Source organism: Rhea americana, unplaced genomic scaffold (assembly GCF_003343005.1).
Source record: "Rhea americana isolate MKP2758 unplaced genomic scaffold, rheAme1 scaffold_9, whole genome shotgun sequence".
In the NCBI taxonomy this organism is placed as follows: domain Eukaryota; kingdom Metazoa; phylum Chordata; class Aves; order Rheiformes; family Rheidae; genus Rhea; species Rhea americana.
This window is the reverse complement of record NW_028187088.1, coordinates 8,196,021-8,211,059: the sequence shown is the minus strand read 5'-3', so window position 1 is coordinate 8,211,059 and position 15,039 is coordinate 8,196,021. Positions and strand designations below refer to the sequence as shown.

The window sequence follows — 15,039 nt, the reverse complement described above, 5'->3', positions numbered from 1 at the left end:
GAAGGTAACATTGCAAAGTTTGCTACTAGTGCTCATCATTTGGAGCAGCAGGAACACCTGGAAGTCCCTTTCTTCCCCCCCCCCTTTTTTTCCCCTCCCTTTCTCTTGCCTCAGTTGGAAGCTTTAATGCTTGGCTTATAGACGTACTAACTGGGTCAGAATGTGATGAGTTTCATGCTGATGCACATCTAAACATATTTTGCTGGATATTAGTTATTTTGTATTAGACAGCTGATAGAATTCCTGAGGAATGTCTGAAAAAATGCCTCAAGTTATCCCTAGGGGTATGTTTCAGAGAAATGCTTCAGTGTAATAGAATTACTGCAAAATATTTTGCTGACTGGTAAATCAAAACTAGCCTTACATAGATTACTTTTTCTGTTCTTTTTGCTGCTGATCTAAGCTATTTTATAACACTTAAGAAAGAAAGTAGTGGTAATAGCTGCCTGTTAGTTATTTTATTTTCTTTTAAGAAAATTAGGAATGATCGAGCAATTTCATTTCAAGGATTGTGCCTCATTTGAATTCAATGATACAAGATGCTCCTCTGACTCACTGAGTTTAGAGTACAGTGAGCACGAAATATACTGAGGAAAAAAAGTGAATATTTTTGTATGGTGCTTATATAAATAAGAGCCTCTTTGGTGGTGAAAACAATTTTACAAAGCAATGAAGTATTCACAATGACGTATTAGATGGATAATTTTTGGAGGCTGTTTTCCTGGTCATGACACACACTTCTGTTAAGTAGCACCAGGCTGTTTGTTCTTAGGCTTATTTTCAGGGGGACTTTGAGAATAGCTTGTGTTGCAGCAGGAAAAGACTCCTGTAAAAYAAAAGTAATGACAATAAAATTGTTGCTCAGAAAATTTTATCTCTTTCTTCTCCTCTTCCCCCAGCTGTGCATGCCCAAAGGGCTGTCCTTCAGAACGCAGGCGGATAACAGAGACCCGCAGCTCCACTCGTTCATCATCACCCGAGAAGATGGCTCTCGTACGTACGGATTTGTGCTCACTTTCTACGAGGAGGTCACAAGCAAGCAAATCTGCACAGCCATGCAAACGCTTTATCAGATGCACAACGCCGAGCAGTACAGCAGCGTCTGTGCCTCGTCCTCGTGCAGCATGGACTCCTTGGCCAGCAGCATTGACGAGGGAGATGCCACTTCCCTCGCCAAGCTCCAGCGGTATAACTCCTATGACATTAGCAGAGACACGCTGTATGTATCCAAATGCATATGCCTCATCACTCCTCTGCCCTTTATGCAAGCCTGCAAGAAGTTCCTGATCCAGCTCTACAAAGCAGTTACCTCCCAGCAGCCACCACCTCTGCCCCTGGAGAGCTACATCCACAACATCCTGTACGAGGTGCCCCTGCCACCCCCGGGCAGGTCACTGAAGTTTTACGGGGTTTACGAGCCCATCATTTGCCAGAGGCCTGGCCCCAACGAGCTCCCGCTGTCTGACTACCCATTGCGGGAGGTCTTTGAGCTTCTGGGACTGGAGAACCTYGTCCAGGTTTTCACTTGCGTTCTCCTGGAGATGCAGATCCTGCTGTACTCCCAAGGTGGGCCTTCTGCTAGCGGCTCGCGCTTCTCACCCTGCCGGGTAGTCTCTAGACAGCTGCCATGGCAAGAGCTTCACTAAAGCTGTTGATTTTTTTCAGTGGGTTTGTGAAATGCAATAACATAATGAAAAAAATGGAGGAGAAATGGATCTGTCCTAATGAAAGCACTAAATAATTGTTTCTTCCAGGCAGTCTGGGTGTTGCTTGTTTAATTATGCATCGTATTTATCACTTGTGAAAGCTAGCAATAGAATTCTCTTAATTGTCATCCTTACGTTGCCCTTGATCATGTTGCAAGAGAGCATGAAACTAATCCTACCTTCTACAGGCAATACCAACATGAAGTAATACATCTTGCAGAAAATATTCTTCCTACTTTCTTTTTCAACTTTCAGTAGCATGCTGAAGTTGAAGGAAAATTTATTTTTCTTGTATGATGGGATAAATTCTGTTTAAAGCAATGACTTTTTTATTGCTTGAAGGCCAGAGTTTTCAGTCGCCAATGAATGACAATAAGGCATCCCTCTTCAGCCTGAGATACGGAGAWTTTTTCTTACATGGGTACTGGTACTTTTTATATTTTGTTTTATTTATTTATTTAGAGAAGATTGCAGTTGGCAGAGACTAGTTGCATTGGCAGAAGTAGTTTGCACAGAACCAGTCTGTACTGAAATATGCTAGCAAGCTTTTAAAAATCTGGCTTGTACCTTTTCTCTTCCGGTTGTATTTTTCTGTAATAATACAAGTACGTTGYTACAAGCTTCAGGAATATGGAGTTTGTGCTGGGCATGCTTTGAGGTTTAACCCTCTYATTACTATTTCTTTCCTGTTGATGGTGGTTGAATCTGGCCCCTGTGGTATTTAGGGGCCGAAAGGCACGTGTTGCAGCTGTTGCAGTACAATGCACCAGAGAGCCATAGCAAGTCAAGCTCCAGTTTCGTAAGGACATTCAGGAATTTGCCCAGGCTTTTCAGAGGTTCCTCAAAGTCTCACTGGATGCTATACGAATTATATGGGTTCCTAAATATCTTCTGTGATGCTGACCCCAAAATTACTAAAACATGCTCTGCATCAAAAGTTAGGGAGCTTTCATTAGACTAAAATGAACAATAAAAAGCGAGGAGTTAGGCATGTTTTAACAAACACAAGAGAAGATGCTGAATACCCTGACTTCTTAAGAGGTGTCGTTCAAGCAACATGTCAGACAGCTTGAAGTGGAGAGGAAAAAGAGGGTGGTGAGTCACCTAAAACAAGTATGGATAGTGAACCTCAGGCGCAAAAGTGAATATTTGGGTTTGTCATATAAAAAGAAAAGCTGATAAGGGTGTAGTAATAATACTAATGGATAAAAGACTGAGAATGGAAAAATGTTCAGGGAGGTGGAAGGAGGGTAGCTCTTCTGAAAGTGCCTGGATTCAAAGAATTGCCTGCKCTTTGTAGAGTGCTTCTCCACGCGTACTGCAGGGACTGGCTTTCAAGAACCAAAAGTGAAAGGCTTTTATCTGTTCTCAGCCTGAAGTGTGAGCAGAAATCCTACTGTCGATTGAACTAGGCTGGTTTTCCACTGCTTCTGCATATGTGTGTGTGTGTGTGTGAGAGAGCACGTGCACGCTTACCTCTTTCTGTTTGTTTTGTTGCCTTTGYCACTTGAAGCTAGAGTTTGACATTAAGCAGCAATGCAGTCAAAATGCCTCACCATCTCCACCAGTCATTCCCACACTGGTCCCTGGTTACAGATTTGCTAAAAACTAGAAGTGTTTTGYGTAAGCTAGTAGCATTAGCGAAAAAAAATCCTGCTTGTCAGATTACTTTTGAGTAATATCCTGTGCAGATGGAGAGCAGCCTTGATATGCATTACTTTTGCAAGAGACCTTGAAAAAGATACTAAATATTCACTAAATAATTTTGATTCCACTTTCAAAGTGCCACTAGAAGTTAATTAAATAAATGTGGTTTTCTTCTAATTATTGGCTATAACTTAAGAGATTTATTGTTTTCATTGTATATTTTTCTAAAAGGAAAATGTGATAGTGAGAATTAATCCCCTCCATTCCCTAAAGTTCTGATAGTTTTTTTTTTCCTTCTTCTATTGAAGAATCTAGGGATATCCTTGACATGACCTTTACCTTGCTGTCTGATTTAGACATATCTTGATGGAGCATGAGAAAAAACACACATTTAGATGTATTAGGCAAATCCTGTAATTATGTAAATAGCATCATAATGCTCATTCCCAAAGGTGAAGAATGCAGAGTGGAGGGCAAGTGCAAAGCTTCAATATTGGCATATCCTGATAGCTGATTGCTTGGTTAATTGTGCCTTTCTTTTGTATGTCATTTTTTGTGATTACCAAAAGAGAAAACAAAACAGCTGTTTTTCTATTTAATACATAACTAGCTAGATACCACTGAAATCTCTTCTCTGAGCTCTGAGGTCCACCAAGGAGAAACACTTAACTACAAGCTCTTTCAAGGGAAGAGRAAGGTTTTGGGCTTGAATCTCTGTCACTCCAAAGTAATGATGAGAGTGGTCCTGGAAATATGTCTGTCCCTCCCTTTCCAGTGTGAGGAGGATGGATTAGCTGTTACATTTTCCAGCATGGTCCAGCCTTGCTGCAACCTTCCAAACTCAGCCAGAGATTAAAGATGGTCTTGGGTCCACAGGGTGCAATTTCAAGCGAGCAGTGTTATTACGTCCAAGTCAGAATTCACTGAAATGCTACAATTGCTTCTCGAGAAATAAGAGCACTGTACCAAAGCCTGCTTCAGTTTGCTGAACAGCTTCAGTCAGAGAGCTGTTAATAACATATGTACGGGGAAAATAATGACCTTTTTCATGGTTCTCCTAGCCCATTTGGAAGGAAGCTTTTCATTCAAACTTGCCAAAGAGGATTCCTTGTATATTTATTTATTTTTGATAAAGTGTGTTTTGGAAAGTTGTATGAAAATATAAGTAGAAATTGTTCTGCAACCCTGACCATCCAGTGAACTTCCTGGCTGGCTACTGAGAACCTTGAATTTTCTCTCTGAACATCTGGTCGTTAAAGACAGATAAAGTTTTGAGCCCAGGAAAGAGCGGGAGGAATATGAAAACTGCAGACGTACGTCAGCTGACCAAGCAGCTTTCGCTCCTGGCTGTGTAGGAGAGCAGAGCTCGCAGGCAGCCGGCGGCAGGGCCGGCAGTCGAGCCGAGGTGCGCGTGGCRGAGGGCTGGGAGGAAGGTTACGCTGCGACGCAACTGGCTTTYCCCTAGTGAGTTAGGAGGTGCTGACGACAAAGTTTTGTTTTTCCCCGTGTAGCCGCGGCAGGATGTTTCCAGCCGCCTGCTCAAAGGCACCGGCCTGCGCGAGGAGGTGAGGGTGCGCGGTGACTCTACCCGGCGCGCCCCGGACTCGTGCCTGGCGCGGTACGAGGGTGTCCGGCACAGCTCTGCAGCGGGACAGGACCCGTTGGTAGCTATTTCTGTCGCGGCTGCTGCAGCCAGCTTCTGCAGTCAGTTGCTACGTTTGCGGTGTTTTGTGGGTGAGCAATATCCCATCGCTGGGGCAAAGGAAGGGATTGGAGCAGACTGTGATTTCGCTTTGCGGCTGTGGCAGGGAGCAGCAGGGAGGTGGAGAGATTAATGCAAAAGAAGGATGAGCTCATTTTTTTCAAACTACTTGGTTCCCAAACATTTTGGACTGCAGGCAACTACCTTAATCCTCAATTTGTCTCGGGCTTGCGGCTGAAACCGTAAAGCAGTCTGGTGCTGCAGAGCTCTTGCTGTGGCTTTGGCAACCACAATTTGAGGACTTACTSTAACTAGCACGAACTGCTGGTGTAGATAATTGTGTCCTTCGAGTGCGAAAGCCACCACGAGGAATGAATTTCAGTGCGGAGGTGTGAAATAGCCGGGTTGCTTGGGAATGGGAAGCTGCGCTGCGGCACTGCTAGGGCAGAACTCGGGCAGTAAGGAGAGGACAGCTTGACAACTAGCAAGGACCTGTGCTTGCTCCTTAAACGACAAGACTCAGAAAGCAGGTCTTTACTTTTATTGGAGACAATGTGGAGTTCCGGGGAGCTGGTGAAAATGGTTTTTGGTAGATTGATGTGATAGACTGCCGTAAGTGCTGACGTGGGCATGCAGAGGTGATGAAGGAAGCCATACCTGAAGCACAGTTCCTGTGACTCCAGGTTATGTCTTTCTGAGAATACTTTTAAGTTTTGCCAAATTTTAACATTGAGCCTCTAAAAATCAAGGAGAGGGAGCGRTTGGGTCCTTCCCCAACCCGTTCTGTCCCCTCACACACTTCTTCAGGGTGCATTTGGACTGCAGACTTTCAAACTTCAGCTTGTAAAAATTAACACTTGGATTATGCATTATTCCTATGCCTTTCAGAGGAGGAACATAAGCCTTATGGCTTAGGCTGTTTCTGCTCATTAAAATTTTGAGCATTTCCCAAGCTGTTTTTCAAAGRACTTGAGTAATTGCTCCTCAAAGATTGAAATATTCTTTGCATTATTTTTAATCTTAGGAATTATAATACAAATGACTATGCATGTAGAGTTGTGGCCTAGAAAAAGTTGGTAGCTGAAAGATCTTGCTTTTGCAGTGTCTTTTAGGAGGAGATTTTTTAAAAAGAAAATATTTGCATGCTGTGTTTGCCCGTTTAAGCATTTTTACAGCAAACAGCTATGTAGAAAATATTTTTACCACTCATTATTTAAATAGCTGCACTCCAAACTTGTATTCATAAAAATGTATTGGAACCTATTACAGAACTAAGACTGGACAAGTTATGTGGGGACAAAATGTTTGTATGCTGTGACAGGGGCCAGTGTTGAAAGCCTCAGTGRTGCCATGGTCATAGGAGACTGCAGTGCTTGTTCTCTTAGAAAGGAGACAAGTAATTGGATAGAATAATTGAAGAATCAAATATCCTCTTGGTTTTCAACTTAAGCGAAAAGCAAAGTCAGTTTTCATTTTAATATTTTTTATTTTGTTAGATGAGTCAATATGGCCTGGAAAAATGAGTTTCTAAAGCAGTTGAAAACAAATAATGTATTGATAAAAGCTCCTGTTTGTATCAGTATAGAGGAAGAGTAGCAACTGCTTTTATAAYTCCACATGCACAAACACAGTTCATCATCCATCAACTCTTTTACTTTTTTTTATTGATCTTGTGACTTTTTCCATTATAAAAACATCTTTATCTTTTGAGATCAGGAAAAAGGTAAACTAGGCCTTTGCATTCCAAACATGGCAAATACCAAGCAAATACTATGGCAATCAAAGGTGGTCCTGAACAAAGCAATTGCCTGGTATCATTGCATTTATTTGTTTTGAGAAGGATGTCTGGTATTGTGGAGCTTTTCCCCCTCCCCCCCTTCTTCTATTTTCCTTTCCCAGCTGGAGTAATGGTAGGAACAGGAGCTAGTTTGGTGCACAGCTTGCAGTAAAGGTGGAAGCTGTGCCCTTCTCGTCATCCTGCTCGGTGCAGAGTGACAGCCACCGCTGCTGGGAGGGGAGGCTCCACCRGCCCCGTCCGCCAAAGGGGAGATGGAGAAGCCCCCTGAGCTGCCAAAGCACATCTTCACGYCTCAGATATTGTCCTACTGCCTTTTTGTGAGCTTGTTGTAGACTTTTACCCTGCTCTCACAGGCTTAGCCAAGCCAGTAATGGGAGCTAATACAAGTTTTCCTGTGAATTAATTCTTAGGGTGGCTCTTAGTCATAAATTAATTTATGCTGGACCACTGATGGCAGGCTGTGACACAGAAGAATCATATAAATGGAAATTTACAGAAGTGGAAGTGATTTTTTTCCATTAAGTGTTTGCCAAAGAGGGGGAAAATGGCAGGAGTTGGCCTCAGCAAATATTGGCCTCTGATCATTTTCCCTTAGGGCAGAGCTGACCCACGGTTTGGGAGGCTAATCCCTAGTTTGGGCAATTAGATGCACACTTGTCTTGATAATGCCGTTAGCTTTAAAAAAATATGTATATTCAGATTTGCATAAATTGCTGCTCTGCTTTTATCTAGTAATTGATGTGCTGTGTCCCTGGCTGGTAAATCCACTCTCCTCCCTGGGGTAGGAGGCACTGAGCTGCTGCGTGGTGTTACCCCACGGCGGTGCACTGCTTACAGCTCCCTCTCCACAGCCTGTTAGAGCTCCTCCAAAGCAGTGCTGGTACGAGGAGACTGCTATGGAGAAGAAACGTTTCCTGAAGCAAATACACACTTTGTTGAGCTTTATTTATTTATCTCCATCCCGGTTGGTGAAAATCACCTGGTCTAACTTGTCAGTCATCACAGCTGCCAGGATCTGAAGCAAGTACAGCTTGGAGGTTTCCAGGGCCCTTTGAAGTCCTATATAAGGCATATATGCATTGCTGCCATGGATCTATTGAAATCTGATTTTTAAAACTTTACTTTCATAAACAATGTTTGTCTTGGAAGTAAATTTCAGATTTCCTTTTTGGTGTGCAGTGTATAACCATTACACATCAGCAGGCACCAAGCCCCTGGAGAGGTCTTGTAGTCRTTGCGGGGGTTGTTGTGCACCTTTTTTGCTCATGCTTAAAGTACAAAACAGAATATTAATTTTTATTTTCCAGTTTTCCCAATATACCTAGCTCAACAAATCAATATCTTGTGAAAGTAGGTGTTGAAGCAGCATTTGTTTATAATATTTTGACTCAAAATGTAGCATATGGAAAGGCTTCTGATCACAAAAATATTTTAATGCTGATAGAGGTGTTTCCCTTTGAACAAGTAGCTCTTATTTATTAAGGTCCATTGAATTTGTTTGTTTGTTTGTTTTTATTTTAAACTACTATTTAGAGTTTTGTTCCTTTTGATCAAGTACTATGTGTGAATATGTTCTAAGTATCATCTTTGAGGATGCATCTTTGAACATGTCATTTYACAAAGTTTCTGTTATAATTTATGCATGTTCAAAAGCAATGGAGAAAATGAAGTGGTTTCCGGGTAACCCATCTTTTCAAGTATTTCCAAGTACTTGCAAATTGCATATAAAACAGTGTTTTAAAAGGAAAAGAAAGAGGAACCACAGCCTATTTTTAAAGCATCGTACTGGATTTAAAAGATCCAGGTTCAGACCCCAGCTCTTCTGTAGGCTTTCTGTGTTATCTTGGGTAAGTTACTGGAAGAGATGATTGGAAAACTGCCAAACTGATCTTTCATCGGAAAGACCTATGTGTTGAAAGTGGAGTAACAGTGTACTGGTTACAGCAAGAATGCGGTTCCTGGTTTGAGTGTGTGTGTGTGTGCTCTTTCCTACACATCCAGTATACTCAAAAATCCTGTGGTTGGGCATTTGCTGAGAAGGTCCCAGGTGAAACTCTCTTCTGTTTGACTATGCTGTAGAATTGAACCCATTTTAGGGGTAGCACCTGAACTAGGCAGATCTTGGCTGCCTCTTGATTTCTCTTTGCTGCAGCACGGAAAGGATTTGGAGATGCCAGACTACTTTGTATAACAGGCAAAGCATTTTTTTCCTTTGGGCTTCATGAATTACTTAGCATCTTGGAACTTCTGTTTCTAATCTGTAAAATGAAAAGAGGGATTTCTTTTTAGTCTTCATTTTATGCATTTGTGCTGCAAGCTCTTTGGGATAGAGACATTTTTGTATGCACAGTTATCTGTTGTAGTATCATGCTGATTGGTTATGGTTCTGTTGTTATATTATGATGAATCCACATCAGGAGCAAATATTTGACATATACTATCCTCTTGCAGAAAAACATTTATAGTGAGTTGATGTTTAAATGCTAAACCATTTCCGTCTCCAGCACAAAATAGTCAGTCCTAGTTCTGTAGGAATTTTCAGAGTTTTGCATTTTGGCCATTATGCTGCAAGTCTTGTGAGCCGTGTGAATATTTCTGGACGTTTGTAAAGGGTGGCTGAAACGCGGGGCGCGTATGGCAGATCTGCCGGCATGCCTGGAGCGGGGCAGTCCTGCCGCCACTTTCCCCGGTGCAGGGCGGTGAGATGCAGGGGCTTGCCCAGAGGTGCCCAGCAGACACTGCCAGAACCAGGGATGGGTCCAGAGTGATTCCGTTCAAATCCGCTGCTCCAGCACGAAGGTTAAGTATGAAAGAGAGATGGGTGCCAAGTCTGGCTAAGCTGTTGTTAGGAGGCAGCAGTTGCAATAGGAGCCACTTTGCCCCAGGATTATCTGCCTTGAGGGGTTTTTCTTGGAAAATGCCCTGTGTATAAATTAGAGATTTAACTTTGAACGTGAAGAACTTGCTGGAGGCTCTGTGCTCACTGGCGTTGCCTACCCTGAAGAATGTATCCTGAGAAGGCTACAATGGAAATAAGAGAAGAAGAGCAATTGACTGGAAAGGCAGATCCAGGGTAAGAAAAACTTACAGCAAAAAACTCATCTGCACACTACAGAGAAACAGGGCTGGTGTCTGGGGTGTTCAGCAAGTCTCCAGGTCCCATGGGTCCTTCCACCACTGCCCCAGGCTGCATGGCAAGGACAAGGGGAGGGCCTGCCATGGGTGTATGTCTCCACTGCACACCAGGATGTAAGTTTTGCTTGTATCTGTACCTAGGGGTGATTTCGTACACATCAAGCATTTGCTCTGGTGGCAGCAGCTGCTGCTGTTCACTGTGGGCTATCAACCTGTTCGTGTTTTTAGAAACATCCATAGTAGCCTTGGTGGCATCACTGGGTCTTTCTTCGCAGTCCGTGTCTCATGTGCGGCATGAGGTGGGTGAGCCCTGGGGAGAGGAGGGCATTTATTTCACAGGTTTGAGGAAATTGCCTTGATATGAGCCTCTGGTCATTGTGAGTTTGTGACTTTTCATAGATAACACCCAAAGAGTATTCTTTCTTTTTGTACCTTTTCCAGATGTTTCTTGCTCTCAGATAGATGTTTGGGAAATGGGACTGCTGTATGCATGCTCTGCTCAACAAAAAAAGCCTTTCTCAAAGCACACTTCCAAAGCTGGTGAATACTATCTAACTAGCTATTCTAGCTCTAAAGGTTGGAGTAAGATGAGAAACTGATTTTCCCACCTAGGCTGTCATTCATAAAATATAACTGGCAAAACTTGACTTACAGTTGGGAATATTTTTGAACACTAATAGTGCTGGCAGGATGGGATCTGGAAATTCTGTCACCCTTGACACAACTACATGCTGTCTGTACATATACTGATTTTTTCTTCCACTTTCATTCTTTTCCTCCCTCCTTTTTCTTTTTTTTTTTTTTTTCCTTTTTTTCCTCTCTCTCCCATTTATTTCTTTGTTTTGAGGAAGTGGATTAGTCTCTTATTTCCAAGTTATCCTCAGTAACCAGGTAAGCCTCCCTCAGATGCTGATGGGTACAAGAATCTGTCTGTTAAAAGGGACTTCGTTTCTTACAGTGAAATTTAAGAAGAGAAGATGTCTATARGCTTGAGAATAAGCACCAACTAACCAGAATTTTTTACTTTTTAAAGAAATATCAGAAGGACYATCTGTAGGTTTTACTTTTCTAGAGGAATCTGAGGACTTCCTTCTCTTCACCAAAAGAAGAGAACATGAGTAGTTTTTATGTCTGCTCGTCACTAATAAGTGATCCTAAATGGTAACAATTGGCCTAATAATATGGTCATCTATCTTTTCTTTTTGTATCATTTTAAATGATTTTTCTCCCAGTAAATTGATGACAAAATTTGTATTAGTGAACATGTTGAATCTTAGCAATAGCACTAAAAAAGATGAGCTCAAATTTCCAGTATTGAATGTCTTTATCAAAAAGATATTTGCAGTCTTTTTGTGAAGATCTATCATTTCACGCGACCATGAGATCCCAACAGATTTTGAAATCTTGTCTTGTAGATACTAACACATACTTTCTGTATTTTACTTTTTTAATTTCTAGAACTCAGAATCRTGAAATGTTTACCTAATATCATAACTCCCGAGACCCCTAAGCTTCACCACTAGGTGTTGAACATTGATTTTGTATAAATGCACCTCAACAAGCTAGACCAGTGGATATATAAAATTACGTGTCATTTCATGGGGAGAGATTCATAAATAGCTGGTCTTTGGTGTAAAATTAGTAGCTAGGAATGGTTTTGAGGTGTAACCTTGAGGCTAGCTTGTATATATGAAAAGCACTTTTAACATTGAATGACTAGCTATTAGAAAGACAAGATGAAAAATGTTTTTGCCCTGCCAGCTGACCTTCCGTAGATCAATGCTGGTTTTCTGCAGAGAGGTACTAGCAAGAAGGAGAAAGGTTATGCAGTTTGTTGTTTTGATTTGCATACTTATTCAAGTGCATCTTCGCCGTGACCCCCCGGAAAGCAGTGCAGTCTCAGATGACAGCACTTTCGCTGTCGCTGATGTCTGCCAGCGTCTCAGGCTGCCTGGCTCAGGAAAGGAGAAGAGCCAGACTGAGCTCCTGTCTGTACGAAAGCAGTCTATGGGCTAGAGAAAAGGCTTCCTATATGACTCAAAACCCACGTGTTTGTATTTATATCTTTTAATTTCATAGAGTGGTGAGGAGAGACTGGAAGAGGTGTGAAATGCCCCAGATATTAGCAGGGATCTGAATCTGGCCTCTATGACAGTGAAAACCTTTTGCTTGTTCAAGCCAAAGCTCTTGAGGTTTGTCCATCATGGATGAGAATTTCTATTTTTGCGTACAGCCACAGTGGAAACGTCCCGTCTGTCACTCCTCTAGCAAATTACTGATTAAGTACCTGTGCACTGAAGGGGAACAGAATAACTCTTTGTGAATAGTAAAGAACGGCTTGCATAAGTAGCTAAGCCCCAGAGTAGGAATGAGAACTGACTTCGGCTGTTGTCTGTGCAATATACCTTGCACAATTTCAAACCCATTTAAAAATATTTGCGCTTTAGTTTTCCTGTCTCTAGCCACTGCCGTTAAATGGGGGCATGCTGCTGCTTCATGATAAGTCAGGATTCCTGTGGAATTATGTTTTAAGTACTTTTGTSTTCTTAGAAATTGTGGGGAAGTTGTTATTCTGGATACATAGGCTGCTTATAATTTTGAGCGGAGGCAATCATCTGTTTTCACGTTCATTAATGCTTGCAAGACCTGRTGGTGGTTACCTGTTTGCTGATGGATTGTCTGTAGGCTGAGTTTTGCCATAAGGATGACCATCTCTTTAATAGCTATGTGTGATTTTTACCATGTTCTTAAATAAACATTGCCTCATTTACACTAAAAAATAGGCAGTGGTGTTGCATCAAGCCAACCGAATGTTTGAGAAATACYTTGCTCTTATTCAACTCCAAAATACTCTTCTGGCTCAGCTGGATCTAGTTAAATTTTAATTTAAAATAAAATATGCAATGCATTTACTTGAACCAGAAACTGTATAAATCAATAAACAGATGGACTAGATATGAATTTGGGGAAATACTGTGATATAGGCATGCTAGCTGTAGAGGATATTTTTATGAATACTGAATTTTTGTTAGTTTTTTATTTTATTTTACTTAGAAGTGCTTTTGTACACTTAGGGACTAGATACTTCTGCTAATATGCAAGCAAGATGTCCCTCCTGGAAAAATAATACTCAACCTTAGAAGTAGTAGCAAGTGGAGTAGAGGTAGACAGGTATGATCAAGAGAGAAAGCTTGTTCCTTTCTCCTCCTATTCACTTATAAAAATATATGCTTTTTATAGAATCAGATTATTATTATCCTGTACTGTAGAAAGAACTTCTGGTATCCTTTTAATAAATGAATTTAATGACAGAATAGATYTAGATAAGATATGAATATTTATGTTCAGCAGTTTGTTCCTGGGGTAATGAGTTTTGATGAATTAAATAATATTTTAGGCTTCTAAATACTGCAGTGCTGTCTTATTTTCAAAAGAACATCTYACCATATAAGCATGCTTTCCGACTTGTTTTGTCGTGGATGTCCTTCTAAACCAGATCTCAAACATGAAACCCAGAAAGATCCCTCAATGTCTTTCCTTCTCCATTTAGATTACCAGAGACTAATGACGGTAGCAGAAGGGATCACTACGCTCCTGTTCCCGTTTCAGTGGCAGCACGTTTATGTTCCCATCCTTCCTGCTTCTCTCCTGCACTTTCTGGATGCTCCTGTGCCCTATCTGATGGGCCTTCAGTCCAAGGAGGGAACTGACCGCTCCAAGCTGGAGCTCCCCCAGGAGGTAGGTCCTGCCTGCAGTGCTCAGGCTTTGCTCTTCCTGCTCTAAAGAACTGATGTTACTAATATTTATGTGAATCCCTGCTGGAAAGTGTCATGTCCTGTGTAATGAAGCTTCCCTGGCACTGATAATTCTGTTTGCAGAGAAGCTGTAGACCACAGTGTGTTCCAGTAGGAGGGAGGGAGGGGGAGACATCTCTGCAGCATTTCTGGATCTGCTTGTGGATTTAGTGAGTGCTGCTAATTATGTTGACTTCTAAATGCTTCCTTCTGTGTCATTATAGTTTCTCTGCTTTCTTTCCATTGCACACTTCACCATGTTTTGTTATTCTTTGTTGGCGTTACAGTCCTCTTAGCGAAGGAATACAGAGCATTTCATTTGGAGATATTTTTAAGGAAAACTGGACTTCGGGTATACTTTCTGTATGGGTTGAATTAGTCCCTGTCCCCACTTCACCAGCAGGAAGTGTGCCTTATCCTCATCCCAGGAGCTAGGGATGAACCCTTGTGCTCCTGACTGTATCTAGGTCTCTCACGAGATCAGCAGCCTGGCCTCCAACAAGCTTGAGCTGCGTTCATACTGTGACTGTGAACATGTATGCTTTGAAGCATACACACACATACATACTTTCAAAAAATTGACTCAGTGATGGTCTTTTGGACTGAAGATCTCATCTTCTCTTATACAATGGAAAGTGAAATCTTCCTTTCACATTGCCTTATCTACTACTTTTTCCCTGGGTGAGGAGGGAGGAGGAGAACACTTGCTAATCTAGGTGYTGAGATCACTGGCGGTAGAGAGTGAAACAGAGATTTTGCTACTTGATATTTGACCAAGATGATTAAAACTGCTTCTCATTCTAACCTGGCCACTAAAGGCTAGTATCACTGATTAGACTTCCTGCTTTGATTGATTTCTTTGGGATGTTGTTAGCCTGCTCTGTGTTCAAGGTGGCAGCAGTGCTTTAGAGCCTGTTCTTGAGCATGCAGCACATTTTAATGTGAGTTTCCTCTTAAAATCAATGGAAACCCCAAGAATAACTGTTTGTACTGCTGTAATGTTTAGTGTCTGTAGCACTGCTGTGCTAGGCTCCACGTCAAAACTTCTTCCAAGCCTTGAGAATAGGTGCTCCTACCAGAGATCAGCAGTAAGGAGCCAAGTAGAGAAGGCCAAAGGCCGTTTCTGAGCGAACTCATACATGAAAGTGGAGAAATAAACAAACGAGGGCAAGGACAACTTGATTTTTAATAGAGATCTATTTTAGATGCTAGGCAGAGGTGACTGCCTTAGCCCAGGTGGCATGTAACAGAGCAAAT

The 15,039-nt window shown here is 41.8% G+C and overlaps 1 protein-coding gene across 1 annotated transcript in view; it reads left to right on the top strand.

Annotated features, from left to right (window-relative positions):
* The window catches only part of DENND5B (DENN domain containing 5B), a 67,698-nt gene that overhangs the window by 13,163 nt on the left and 39,496 nt on the right, over window positions 1-15,039 (top strand). The window contains 2 exon segments of the mRNA XM_085324193.1: window positions 900-1,566; window positions 13,539-13,726. Of these exon segments, the coding sequence (XP_085180319.1) occupies window positions 900-1,566; window positions 13,539-13,726 (855 nt within the window).